The sequence below is a fragment of the Pristiophorus japonicus genome, chromosome 11 (genome assembly GCF_044704955.1).
Source record: "Pristiophorus japonicus isolate sPriJap1 chromosome 11, sPriJap1.hap1, whole genome shotgun sequence".
NCBI lineage: Eukaryota > Metazoa > Chordata > Chondrichthyes > Pristiophoridae > Pristiophorus > Pristiophorus japonicus.
The window spans coordinates 111123859-111136593 of NC_091987.1; the positions used below are offsets into that span (position 1 = coordinate 111123859).

Genomic DNA, 12735 nt, shown 5'->3' on the forward strand with positions numbered 1-12735 from the left:
GACATCAGTAGTGGGGAAAATGTTGGAATCAATCATTAAGGATGAAATAACAGCGCATTTGGAAAGCAGTGACAGGATCGGTCCAAGTCAGCATGGATTTATGAAAGGGAAATCATGCTTGACGAATCTTCTGGAATATTTTGAGGATGTAACTAACAGAGTGGACAAGGGTGAACCAGTGGATGTGGTGTATTTGGACTTTCAAAAGGCTTTTGACAAGATCCCGCACAAGAGATTGGTGTTCAAAATCAAAGCGCATGGTATTGGGGTTAATGTACTGACGTGGGTAGAGAACTGGTTGACAGACAGGAAGCAGAGAGTTGGGATAAACTGGTCCTTTTCAGAATGGCAGGCAGTGACTAGTGGAGTGCCGCAGGGCTAAGTGCTGGGACGTTCTTTACAATATACATTAACGATTTAGATGAGGGAAATGAGTGTAATATCTCCGAGTTTGCAGATGACACTAAACTGGGTGAGCTGTGAGGAGGATGCTAGGAGGCTGCAGGGTGACTTGGACAGGTTAGGTGAGTGGGCAAATGCATGGCAGATGCAGTATAATGTGGATAAATGTGAGGTTATCCATTTTGGGGGCAAAAACTCAAAAGCAGAATATTATCTGAATGGCGGCAGATTAGGAAAAGGGGTGGTGCAACGAGACCTGGGTGCTATGGTTCATCAGTCATTGAAAGTTGGCATGTAGATACAGCAGGCGGTGAAGAAGGAAAATTTTATTTTGGCCTTCATAGAGAGGGGATTTGAGTATAGGAGCAGGGAGGTCTTACTGCAGTTGTTCAGGGCCTTAGTGAGGCCTCACCTGGAATATTGTGTTCCGTTTTGGTCTCCTAATCTGAGGAAGGACGTTCTTGCTATTGAGAGAGTGCAGCGAAGGTTCACCAGACTGATTCCAGGGATGGCTGGACTGTCATATGAGGAGAGACTGGATCAATTGGGCCTTTGTTCACTGGAGTTTAGAAGGATGAGAGAGTATCTCATAGAAACGTATAAGATTCTGACGGCACTGGACAGGTTAGATGCGGGAAGAATGTTCCCGATGTTGGGGAAGTCAAGAACCAGGGGACATAGTCTTAGGATAAGGGGTAGGCCATTTGGGACTGAGATGAGGAGAAACTTCTTCACTCAGAGAGTTGTTAACCTGTGGAATTCCCTGCCGCAGAGAGTTGTTGATGCCAGTTCATTGGATGTATTCAAGAGGGAGTTAGATATGGCCCTTACGGCTAAAGGGATGAAGGGGTATAGAGAGAAAGCGGGAAAGGGGTACTGAGGGAATCATCAGCTCTGATCTTGTTGAATGGCAGTGCGGGCCCGAGGGGCCGAATGGCCTACTCCTGCACCTATTTTCTATGTTTCTATGAACTGGGCACAGGAATCTGTCCTTGAGGGGAGAGAGCTTGGAAGGTGGAGGGTGTTGGGGAAAGTATTGCAGTGTGTGGGCTGAAATGGTCTATGGCTCTGCAGCCAAGAATGGAGAGAACGGGGGATATGAAAGAGGTCAGAGTTAAGAGCAGAGAGCACATACAGGAACATGGGGCTGAATGAGGTTGCAGAGTTAAGGAGGGGCAAGGACATGAAAGGATTTGTAGATCATGATAAGGATTTTGAAATGGGCAGTTAGGAAGCTACTGAAGTATGAACAGCTGATGATCAATGCAATGGAAATTCGTCCTTTAACCAAGCAAACTATTGGATCTCTCTGGAGGCAAGAGGCAGTGAGTAAATACATGTCTTCTCCCAAAGATTTATTTTCAGTATATACAGTACCAGTAACAAATTCACAGTATCTTTTAAACTCAAGTTTTTAAAGCACTCCTGCCATGGAAGCACAAGTACTCCTCAGTCTACTCCTTATAAAATAACTGAACCTCGGCATCGAGTTTTTCAGATTCCCTTTTATTTTGTTCATGGACATTCACTCTACAGAATTTTGAAAAAGATTAAATTGGAAATTGTAACTTAAGTTAATGTAACAACGCCAATACAGCTGTCATCTTAACAATTATGCTGTCGAACCATCAAGAAATTCAGAGCTCATCTTAAAAGGTATATGAAAATGCAGTTTATAAATAAAAAAGCAAATTTAACGCAAATGGTTTGTTATAATACGATCATAGTCCCAACAATAAAATCCAAATGTCAGAATTATGACATAGCTCAAACTCTGCCGCACGCATTCTGTCCCATACTTAGTTCCGTACCCCTATTACTCCTGGGCTTGCTTCAGTATCTGAATCTGAATCTGAAAAACTCGATGCCGAGGTTCAGTTATTTTATAAGGAGTAGACTGAGGAGTACTTGTGCTTCCATGGCAGGAGTGCTTTAAAAACTTGAGTTTAAAAGATACTGTGAATTTGTTACTGGTACTGTATATACTGAAAATAAATCTTTGGGAGAAGACATGTATTTACTCACTGCCTCTTGCCTCCAGAGAGATCCAATAGTTTGCTTGGTTAAAGGACGAATTTCCATTGCATTGATCATCAGCTGTTCATACACAGAATCAAATCCAGAAATATTTGTGGTTAATCACAAGACTAGTATATTCTGTATACTATGACTTCAATTCTCTAAATTATGTGCAAATTTGCCAGGAGGTTTGTGTCAATAAATATATATCTGGATTGAATTGTTTTTAAAGGATGTCCCATTTTAGTCTATCAACGGATCAATTAAATTAACCATCTATTTTATTTAACAGATAACTAGTTCTGTAAATGTTGAATGCAAGTGTGTAAATATACATATACCACACTATGTCCCGATCAATCATCACTCTGGTCCTCATCAGCCGACAGTGGCCCCCAGTCCCTCAATCCCTCCAATTTAAAATTCTCATCATCATGTTTAAATCCTTTCATGACCTCAGCCTCCCGATCTCTGTAACCTCCTCCAGCTCTACAACCTTCCTCCCCCACCCCCAAACTCTCTGTCCCTCTGATTCTGGCCTCTTACATCCCCTCTCCCTTCATCCCACAACCACCACTAGTGGCTTGGTCTTTGGCTGTCTCTGAGATTCTCCTTCCCCGCCCCCCCCCCCCCCCCCTCCAAATCCCTCCACCTTCCTCTCCTCTTTAAATTCTACCTCTTTGACCAAGCTTTTGGTCGGCCCTCATGATATTTCTTCCTTTGGCTCGCAACTGTTCTTGTCTGACTATGCCAATTGGATTATTTTTCTACATAAAAGGTGCTGTAGAAGTGCAAATCATTGTTATGCAGAATAAATGTCTACCTTTTTTAAAAAAGGAGATTATAGATTTTGGCTGGATAAATAGAGGCTAATATGATTAAAAATATGAGAAAATAAGGAGAGAGGTTATGAAAGGGATAGGGAAGCAAGGATGGAGTATGAAGAGCGAATCTCAAAAAAAATATTATTACATAGAAACATAGAAAATAGGTGCAGGAGTAGGCCATTCGGCCCTTCGAGCCTGCACCACCCTTCAATATGATCATGGCTTTTCATCACCTCAGTACTCCTTTCCTGCTTTCTCTCCCTATCCCTTGATCCCTTTAGTCATAAGGGCCATATCTAACTCCCTTCTACAAATATATCAGCAAAAAGAGAATTGGTAAATGTGAGGTGTGACCTTTGAGAGGAATGGATAGTGAGTTAGTATAGGGTAAGTGGAAATAGGTGGGAATCTTTTAACAAGTCCTTTTGCTTCAGTGTTTACTAAAGGGAGGGATATTGGGAAGGAGGTAACTCCTGAAATTGATTAGAAGTGAATTGGCATATTAAAATAAATAAAAGAAGAGAAATTAATAAAGCTAAAGGAGGACAAAGTACCGGGACCTGATGGGATACAACAGCAGAAGCCCGAGAAATCTTATTGCAAGATGCTATTGAAAGTGGATGTGTACCGGAGGAGTAGCCAATCTGATATTCATTTTCAAAAAGGGAGGCAGAGCAAACCTGGGTAATTACTCGAGTTAATTAACATCTGTGATAGGGAAAATGTTGGCATCTTTAATTAAAGGTGAAATTCCTAAATATCTGGAACAAGGGAAAATAATTAGAAGCAACCAACAAGATCACGCTTGGCAAACCTGATGAGAGTTCTTGGAGGAGTGACAGGTATAGTGATGGGGGAAATACGGGGTACTTTGAGAAAGCCTTTAATAAGGTATCACACTGCAGACTATTGGAGAAGATTAAGGGGTATAGAATTGTAGTAGATTAGCAAATTAAATTAAATACTGGTTAGAAGGGAGGAAACAAAGGCCTGAATTTTAATTTGGAAGTGGGTTGGGAGTGGGGGTGCTTGGAAGCAGTCTAGAAACCTGGGAGAACAGATTTCCTGCAGGCCCTGCCGAATTTAGCAGCAGGGCCTGATTTGCATGGGAAACCTCTGTTTCCCACCCGCAGCCAGATTGAGGGGTTGGCTGGCTGTAGGTGGATGGGCCTTCAAAGGGAGGGAGAGATCGCGTGCGGGCTGTGGGATGGCTGGAGCAGCAGCGCCCTGGAGCAGCTTGGGAATGATTGGAGCAGTGGGGGCATGAACAATCGGAAGGTCGGGGAGGCGTCGGCTGAGCAGCAGAGTTGGGGGAGGCTGGGTGAGCATTGGAGGGCCAGGAGCTGCATGATCTGGGGGCCGGAGGAGTGTCGGGGGATGATCGGAGGTTTGTGGAGTGGTGATCGGAGGCTTGTGGGAGAGGAGATCGGAGGCTTGGGGGTGGGAGTTCTGAGGCCTGTGTGGGGCGGTGGGATAGAGTGCGTGAAGAGATCGGAGGCCTGTTGGGAGGGTGGATGGGGGAAGATCGGAGGCCTGTGGGGCGTCTCGAATCACTGGGGGTGGGCTAGGTAGGGACGTTGAATCCAGAGATAAGTGTAAAGGGACTTGCCTCCTGGTTCCAGCAATCTTCACCTTACTTTAGCTGGTGGGTTTCACGAGGCGTTCACCCGACCAGCTACAGTTAAATTTAAAATGGATGTTAAATCTGAGGCACGATAGCCTCATTCTAATATTTAAATGGGCGTCCCACAGCGGGTTGGCTGCCCACACCCTGCCCCACTTCCGTTAAAACCCCAAGTGGGCGCGTTAGGGTCTGGATTTAGACTTTTAACACTTCAACGGGATGTGACTAATGGTGTCCTGCACGGATCTGTGTTGGGGCCTCAACTATTCACAATATTTATTAACAACTTAGATGATGGCATAGAAAGCCATATATCCAAATTTGCCAATGACACAAAGATAGGTGGCATTGTAGGTAGTGTAGATGAAAGCATAAAATTATAAAGAGATATTGACAGATTAAGTGTGTGGGCAAAACTGTGGCAATTGGATTTCAATGTCGGCAAACGTGAGATTTGGACCTAAAAAGAATAGAACAGAGTACTTTCCAAATGACAAAAAGCTAAAAACAGTGGAGGTCCAGAGAGACTTGGGGTCCAGGTACATTAATCATTAAAATGTCATGAACAGGTATAGAACATAATTAAAAAGATAAATGGAATGCTGGTGTTTATATCTAGAGGACTAGAATACAAGGGGGTAGAAGTTGTGCTGCAGCTATACAAAACCCTGGTTAGACCACACCTGCAGTACTGTGAGCAGTTCTGGGCGCAACACCTTCGGAAGGATATTTTGGTCTTGGAGGGAGTGCAGCGTAGGTTTACCAGAATGACACCCGGACTTCAAGGGTTAAGTTACGAGGAGAGATTACACAAATTAGGGTTGTATTCACTAAAATTTAGAAGGTTAAGGAGTGATGTGATCGAAGTTTTCAAGATATTCAGAGAAACAGATCGGGTAGATAGAGATAAACTATTTCTGCGAGTTGGAGATTCTAGAATAGTCTAAAAATTAGAGCCAGACCTTTCAGGAGTGAAATTAGGAAAGACTCCTACTCACAAAGGATGGTAGAAGTTTGGAACTCTCTTCCACAAACAGCAATTAATGCTAGATCAATTGTTAATTTTAAATTGGAGCTTGATAGCGTTTTGTTAACCGAAGATATTGAGGGATATGGGCCAAAGGTGGGTATATGGAGTTAGGTCGCAGATCAGCCATGATCTCATTCAATGGCAGAACATGCTCCAGATGCTCAGTGGCCGACTCCTTTTCCTATGTTCACCCAACCCCAGCCCACCAGTTTTTGGGGGTTAAAATTACCCCCAAAGTTTAAAGACAGTTTGTCAGAGTAGTTGCAACTGGGTAGTGGTGTTACACAGGGTTTAATTCTGGGACTACTTCTGTTTGCTGTACTCGTCAATGATTTGGATATAGGGCTAGAGTGAATGGTGTCCAGATTTGCAGATGATACTGAAATAGAAGGTTGATAAGTAATTCAGAGGACCAAAGGAAACTACAAGGCACCCGTTTTTGGTCTTTGAATTTCCATGTACTTCTATGTAAAAGTGTTCTATTTTTGAAGAAAGTAGAACTTGAGAAATGTACAGAATTGGGAACATTTCTTAGTATTAGTGTAAACTATTTGGTTTTGTTATAGAAAAACAACTGGAATCCTAATATTTCACTTTTCACTTTTAAATTTATTTTTGCAAAAGTAATGGAGACCTAAAATGGGCTGCTAGATTAGATTTGGCAATGGATTGATGTTTAAGATTTAGTAAACTGTATCTTGAACGTGACTATTTAGATTGGGAAGCATTTAGCTATAAAATATGACTATGTGCTATTGATTGGATTAGGAATGTAGGAATGCATTGGAATTGACTTTAATCTGTTGAAATTTTGTTGCTTTGACTTTTAAAAGCAAATGAATGTGACCCAAATCTGATTTTTGTGTTGGTTTAATAGGTTTTGTCTTGGAAAATGATGCCAGATAATTATCCATTGACTGAACAGCCTCCTGCACCCTCGTATATCTATGGAGCTCAGCATCTTTTGCGACTGTTTGGTAAGTCGTTGTGCATTTTTATTTTCAGTTGAAGAAACTGAAAGTGTGCAGAGGAACTGTATTCTCTTTCATTATAAATAGATGCCATATCAAATGGAAAACTAGTCAAAATTTGAATTTCAAAAGACATTCCACGCTTAATGTAAGGAATTTTCAAAAATGGCAGCTAAACCTCTGATAATCCCATGTCATATATTTTGCAGGATTATGGGGGAAACAGTAAGGGAGCAGGACTAATTGAATAGCTCTTTCAAAGAGCAGCACAGGCATGTTGGGCAGAATGGCCACTTTCTGTGCTGTATGATTCTATGATTTACCTGGTCAATATTTTAATTAGTTATTCTATCTGGTATTGAATATTAAGTCAAAAATGTATCTTTAGGAGTTAACCATTGTAAGCTAAATCTATCCTTTAAAGCAATGCTGCAAGCTAAAACAAAATCCTTTCAATATGGGTACAAGTCCCCAATGCTACAGCAAGTGACAGAGTGTATGCAGTTTTGAATTTATTAATATAGACATGCACCTCTGAGACTGGTGTGACCCATGTGAAAAATTTACAATTAACTAGGCTTACGTGGCAGGTTAAAAAACTGAGATTTAATTTTGTTTCACCTTTTACTACAACTTTAACCATTAAATTAAAATTCTGAGTGCATAATGTTGTTGCAGATGAGGTTTTTTGTGATGCTGAGGATTGTTAATGTCTGCGATAGGATCAGAAGTAGTGTTTGAGGAATTCTGGTGCTGACCTTGGACAGTGGCCAAAGTTCATCAGGCAATCAGCCAACCAACCAGTCAGGAAATAATTAACTGTTCAGGTGCTGGTTATTGAACACTCAATAGCTTGGTGGGTGGGGAATTCTCTTGGCATTGATACACCAATGGCAACTTCAGGAAACTGTAAATCCACCATGGGATGCAAGTAGATAGAGGAAAAAAAACTCTGAATCCAAATGGAAGATTTTGAGGGGGAGGGGTGCAGAATAAATACATTATTGCATCTTTAGTAAATGCTGCAAATGCGTATTGGAATGAGGAGGAAAAAATACATTAAGTAACTAATAGAGAATAAGGGGTTTGGTTACTTGCTCTTCAAGTTCTGGGAAATAAAACAAATAATATAATAAATATGGTCACACTCTTTTTGTTGCCAAGGGACGCAATGGATGATTAAAGAAGCTTCAATGCCATCTAATAACATTTTTTAACTAAATTGCAATTGCTTTATCAATTTTGTTACAGTGAAGCTACCAGAGCTGTTAGGAAAGATGCAAGTTACTGACCGGAATCTGAAGGTCTTGGTAAAGCACCTAGAGCTGTTCCTTAGGTAAGATTTTAAAATGTGCTCATAAATAGAATTTTGTGGAATTAGTGGTAATCAGCTGCAGTGAATTGAGAAGCTATACCAAAAAAAGGTTCTAGCTTGTATTCATTGTTTTATCATGAATTGCACGAAGCATACCATCTTGTCCTTGCACAAGATCTTAATTAGGCCTCAGTTAGAATGCGGTGTCTAGTTTTGGTGTCTTCACGTGCAGATGAGGGCCACAAGATTAAATCCCAGTTTACTTAGGAGAGGTTGAGAAGAAGGTCCTGCAAATACTGGACCTGTCCAACAGGTACGATGTACTCGATACCTGTGAGGATGAGGAGAAAGACTGCGAGGAGGACAGCGACAATGCAAACCAGGGCACCGTGGCTCAGAAGGCTGTCCAAGGGGCGAGAGGGGGTGGGAGAGCAGAATATAAGTGTGGTAGTGATGGGGTATTCTATAATTAGGGGAATAGATAGCGTCCTCTGCAGCAATGAATGAGAATACCGAAGGGTGTGTTGCCTCATGGTGCCAGGGTAAGGGATAAAAACAGAAAATGCTGGAAATACTCAACAGGTCAGGCAGCATCTGTGGAAAGCGAAACAGAGTTAACATTTCAGGTTGATGACCCTTCCTCAGAACTGGAAAAAATTAGAGATGTAACAGGTTTTTAAGCAAAGGAAAGGGGGAGGGGAGGAATGAACAAAAGGGAAGGTTTGATAGGTTGGAAGGCAGAAGAGATTCAGAGACAAAAGGGATGGCAGAGCAAGGCAAAAGGAGATGGTAATGGGACAAGTTAAGAAACAAAAGATGAGTCTAGATAGGGTATAAATGGAAAAATCATTAACAGCCGCCATGGGAAAGAGAGAAAAACAGAAAAAGAAAACAAAATAGGGTCAGGGGTTACGGTCTGAAATTGTTGAACTCTATGTTGAGTCCAGAAGGCTGTAAAATTCCTAAAGGAAAGATGAGGTACTGTTCCTCGAACTTATATTGAGTTTCATTGGAACAGTGTAAGAGACCGAGAATGGAGAGATCAGAGTGGGAATGGAGTGGAGAAATAAAGTGACAGGCAACTGGAAGCTCAGGGTCACGCTTATGGACTGAACGGAGGTGTTCCGCAAAGCGGTCACCCAATCTGCGTTTGGCCTCCCTAATGTAGAGGGATCCACATCGTGAGCAGCGAATACAGTATCCTAAATTGAAAGAAGTACAAGTAAATCGTTGTTTCACTTGGAAGGAGTGTTTGGGGCCCTGGACAGTGGGAAGGGAGGAAGTAAAAGGGCAGGTGTTGCATCTCCTGTGCTTGCACGGGAAGGTGCCATGGGAATGGGGAGGGAGTGCTGAGGGTGATTGAGGAGTGGACCAGGGTGCCGTGGAGGGGACAGTCTATTTGGAATGCTGAAAGGGGAAGGTTTGCTTCTGTATCAGGGATATCTCGAGGCGGCTGGAGAGGAATTTGGAAAGGGAGAGGGTAAATCCAGTTGTCCTCGTCCATGTCGGAACAAATGAGTATCAAGAGTTAGGAGCAAAATTAAAAAGGTAGGACCTCCAGGGTAATAATCTCTGGATTATTGCTGAAAGAGGGGTTCCTTTTCATGGGACACTGACAGTACTAGGACAGGAAGTAACTATACCGATGGGACGGGCTCCATCTGAACCGGGATGGGACCCATATACTAGTAGGAAGAGTAAATAAGGAGGTGGCAAAGGTTTTAAACTAGTAAGACCTGGGAGGGGGTAGGGATCTACAAGTAAGGAAACCAGTCCAAATATAAACAAAACCGGAAAGGAGAGCATTAGGAAAGAACAAAGTAAGGGACATTGATGGCCAGGGAATAAATAGAGTTATAGAACAGGAGTATAAAGAGATGGTTAACAATAATGTGAGAGGAACTGTTATTAAAAATGAGTTGGTATGAAACAGGGAATCTGGAGGCAGTAATACATGGAACCATCATCATCATAGGCAGTCCCTCGAAATCAAGGACGACTTGCTTCCACTCTAAAAGTGAAGTTTTAGGTGACTGAACAGTCCAATATGGGAATTACAGTCTCTGTCACAGCTGGAACAGACAAGTCGATGAAGGAAAGAAATCAGGACTGGGAATTAAACATTGCAGGGTATAACATATTTAGAAAAGATAGAGAGGGTAAAAGGAGAGGTGGAGTAGCTGTACCTATTAGGGACAATATAATGGCAGTAGAAAAAAAATGACGCAGCTATCAACAAGACAAAAATAGAATCCGTATGGATAGAGATAAAAGATAATAAAGGATCAATCAGGGGTTATCTACAGACCAGCTAATAGTGGAAGGGAGATGGAGGAAGAAATAGGCCAATAAATTAGGGAAATAAGTAAACAAAAATTGAATAATAATCATGGGATATTTCAACTACCACGATATTATTTGGCCAGAAGAGGTTGGCAAAGGGGATAAGGGAATGGAGTTCCTACAATATGTACAGGACTCCTTTCTAACCCAGTATGTAAGAATCCCAATAAGGGATGATTTTTAAAAATTTGTTCAAGACATGTGGGCACTGCTGGCTAGGCCAGCATTTATTGTCCATCCCTAATTGCCCTTGAGAATATGGTGGTGAGCCGCCTTCTTGAACCACTACAGTCCGTGTGGTGAAGGTACTCCCACAGTGCTGTTAGGGAGGGAGTTCCAGGATTTTGACCCAGCGATGATGAAGGAACAACGATATACTTCCAAGTCAGGATGGTCCTTCAAGGTGGTAGAGGTTGTAGGTTTGGAAGGTGCTACCAAAGAAGCCTTGGCAAGTTGCTGCAGTGCATCTTATAGATGGTACACACTGCAGCCACGGTACGTCGGTGATGGAGGGAGTGAATGTTGAAGGTGGTGGATGGGCTGCCAATCAAGTAGGCTGCTTTGTCCTGGATGGTGTCAAGTTTCTTGTGTTGTTGGAGCTGTACTCATCTAGGCAAGCGGAGAGTATTCCATCACACTCCTGACTTGTGCATTGTAAATGGAGGAAAGGCTTTGGGGAGTCAGGAGGTGAGACACTCACTGCAGAATACCCAGCCTCTGACCTCTTGTTGCCACAGTATGTGGCTGGTCCAGTTAAGTTTCTGGTCAATGGTGACCCCCCAGGATGTTGATGGTGGGAGATTCGGCAATGGTAATGCCATTGAATATCATGGGGCGGTGGTTAGACTCTCGCTTGTTGGAGATAGTCATTGCCTGGCACTTGTGTGGCGCAAATGTTACTTGCCACTTATCAGCCCAAGCCCGAATGTCGTCCAAGTCTTGCTACATACGGGCCTGGACTGCTGCATTATCTGAGGAGTTGCGAACGGCACTGAACACTGTGCAGTCATCAGCAAACATCCCCACTTCTGACCTTTTATGATGGAGGGAATGTCATTGATGAAGCAGTTGAAGATGGTTGGGCGGTAATTGGCTGGATTTGATTTGTCCTGCTTTTTGTGGACAGGATATACCTGGGCAGTTTTCCACATTGTCGGATAGATACCAGTGTTGTAGCTGTACTGGAACAGCTTGGCTAGAGGCGCGGCTAGTCCTGGGCCCAGAGCCTTTGCCGAATCCAGTGCACTCTGCCATTTTTTGATATCACGTGGAGTGAGTCGAATTGGCTGATGACTGGCTTCTGTGATGGTGGGGACCTCAGGAGGAGGTCGATATGGATCATCCACTCGGCACTTCTGGCTGAATATGGTTGAAAATGCTTCAGCTTTGTCTTTTGCACTCATGTGCTGGGCTCCGCCATCGTTGAGGATGGGGCCTCCTCCCATTAGTTGTTCTACTACCATGACTGGATGTGGCAGGACTATTGGATCTAGTAATGGGGAATGAACCAGAGCAGATAAAGGAAGTTCAAGTAGGGGAACATCTAGGCAATAGTGACCATCATATAATATGCTTTAAGATAATAATTGAGAAGGACATGAGTATGACGAAGACCGGGGTAATAGATTGGAGAAAAAACAATTTTGCAGGGCTGAAAATAGAACTTGGAAAATTAAAATGGACAACAATATTGGCAAACAATGATGCAGAACAGCAATGGGAAACCTTTAAAACGGTATTCAACAGAGTCCAGGAAAATATATTCTGCTAAAAAACAAGAACAAACTAAACATTAATGAGACACCGTGGATGAAAAAAGACACAAGGAAAAAATTGAAGGTAAGGAAAGAGGCAGACACTAAGTACTTGGACAGCAGGGGAGCGCATGACGAGAAAGAATACAAAGGGATTAGGAGAGAAGTAAAAAAAAAAACAATTAGGAGACAAAAAGGAACTATGAAATCAAATTTTCAAAGAACATAAAACAAAATAGTTAAATATTTTACAGGCATATTGATAAATTAAGGAAAGTCAGCATGGAAATCATTTCTCTGAGGGATGGACAGGATAATATCACAGACAGCGATAGAGAACTGGCAGAAATATTAAATAGTTACTTTGCTTCAATATTTACCAGAGAGACACAAGAGATGGACATGACATCAGATGAGGAGATTAGAAATGAGATAACAGCATTTTCAATA

At 42.3% G+C, this 12735-nt stretch overlaps 1 protein-coding gene across 8 annotated transcripts in view; it reads left to right on the forward strand.

Moving 5' to 3' along the window:
- The window catches only part of LOC139276225 (MSL complex subunit 3-like), a 133662-nt gene that overhangs the window by 41222 nt on the left and 79705 nt on the right, over positions 1–12735 (forward strand). For all 8 annotated transcript variants that reach the window (XR_011595872.1, XM_070893878.1, XM_070893875.1 and 5 more), the window contains 2 exons: positions 6780–6879; positions 8125–8209. Coding sequence is in view for 7 of the 8 variants with exons in the window: in XM_070893878.1 (XP_070749979.1) it covers positions 6780–6879; positions 8125–8209 (185 nt within the window). In the remaining variant the exon portion in view is untranslated. The remainder of the gene's footprint in view (positions 1–6779; positions 6880–8124; positions 8210–12735) is intronic.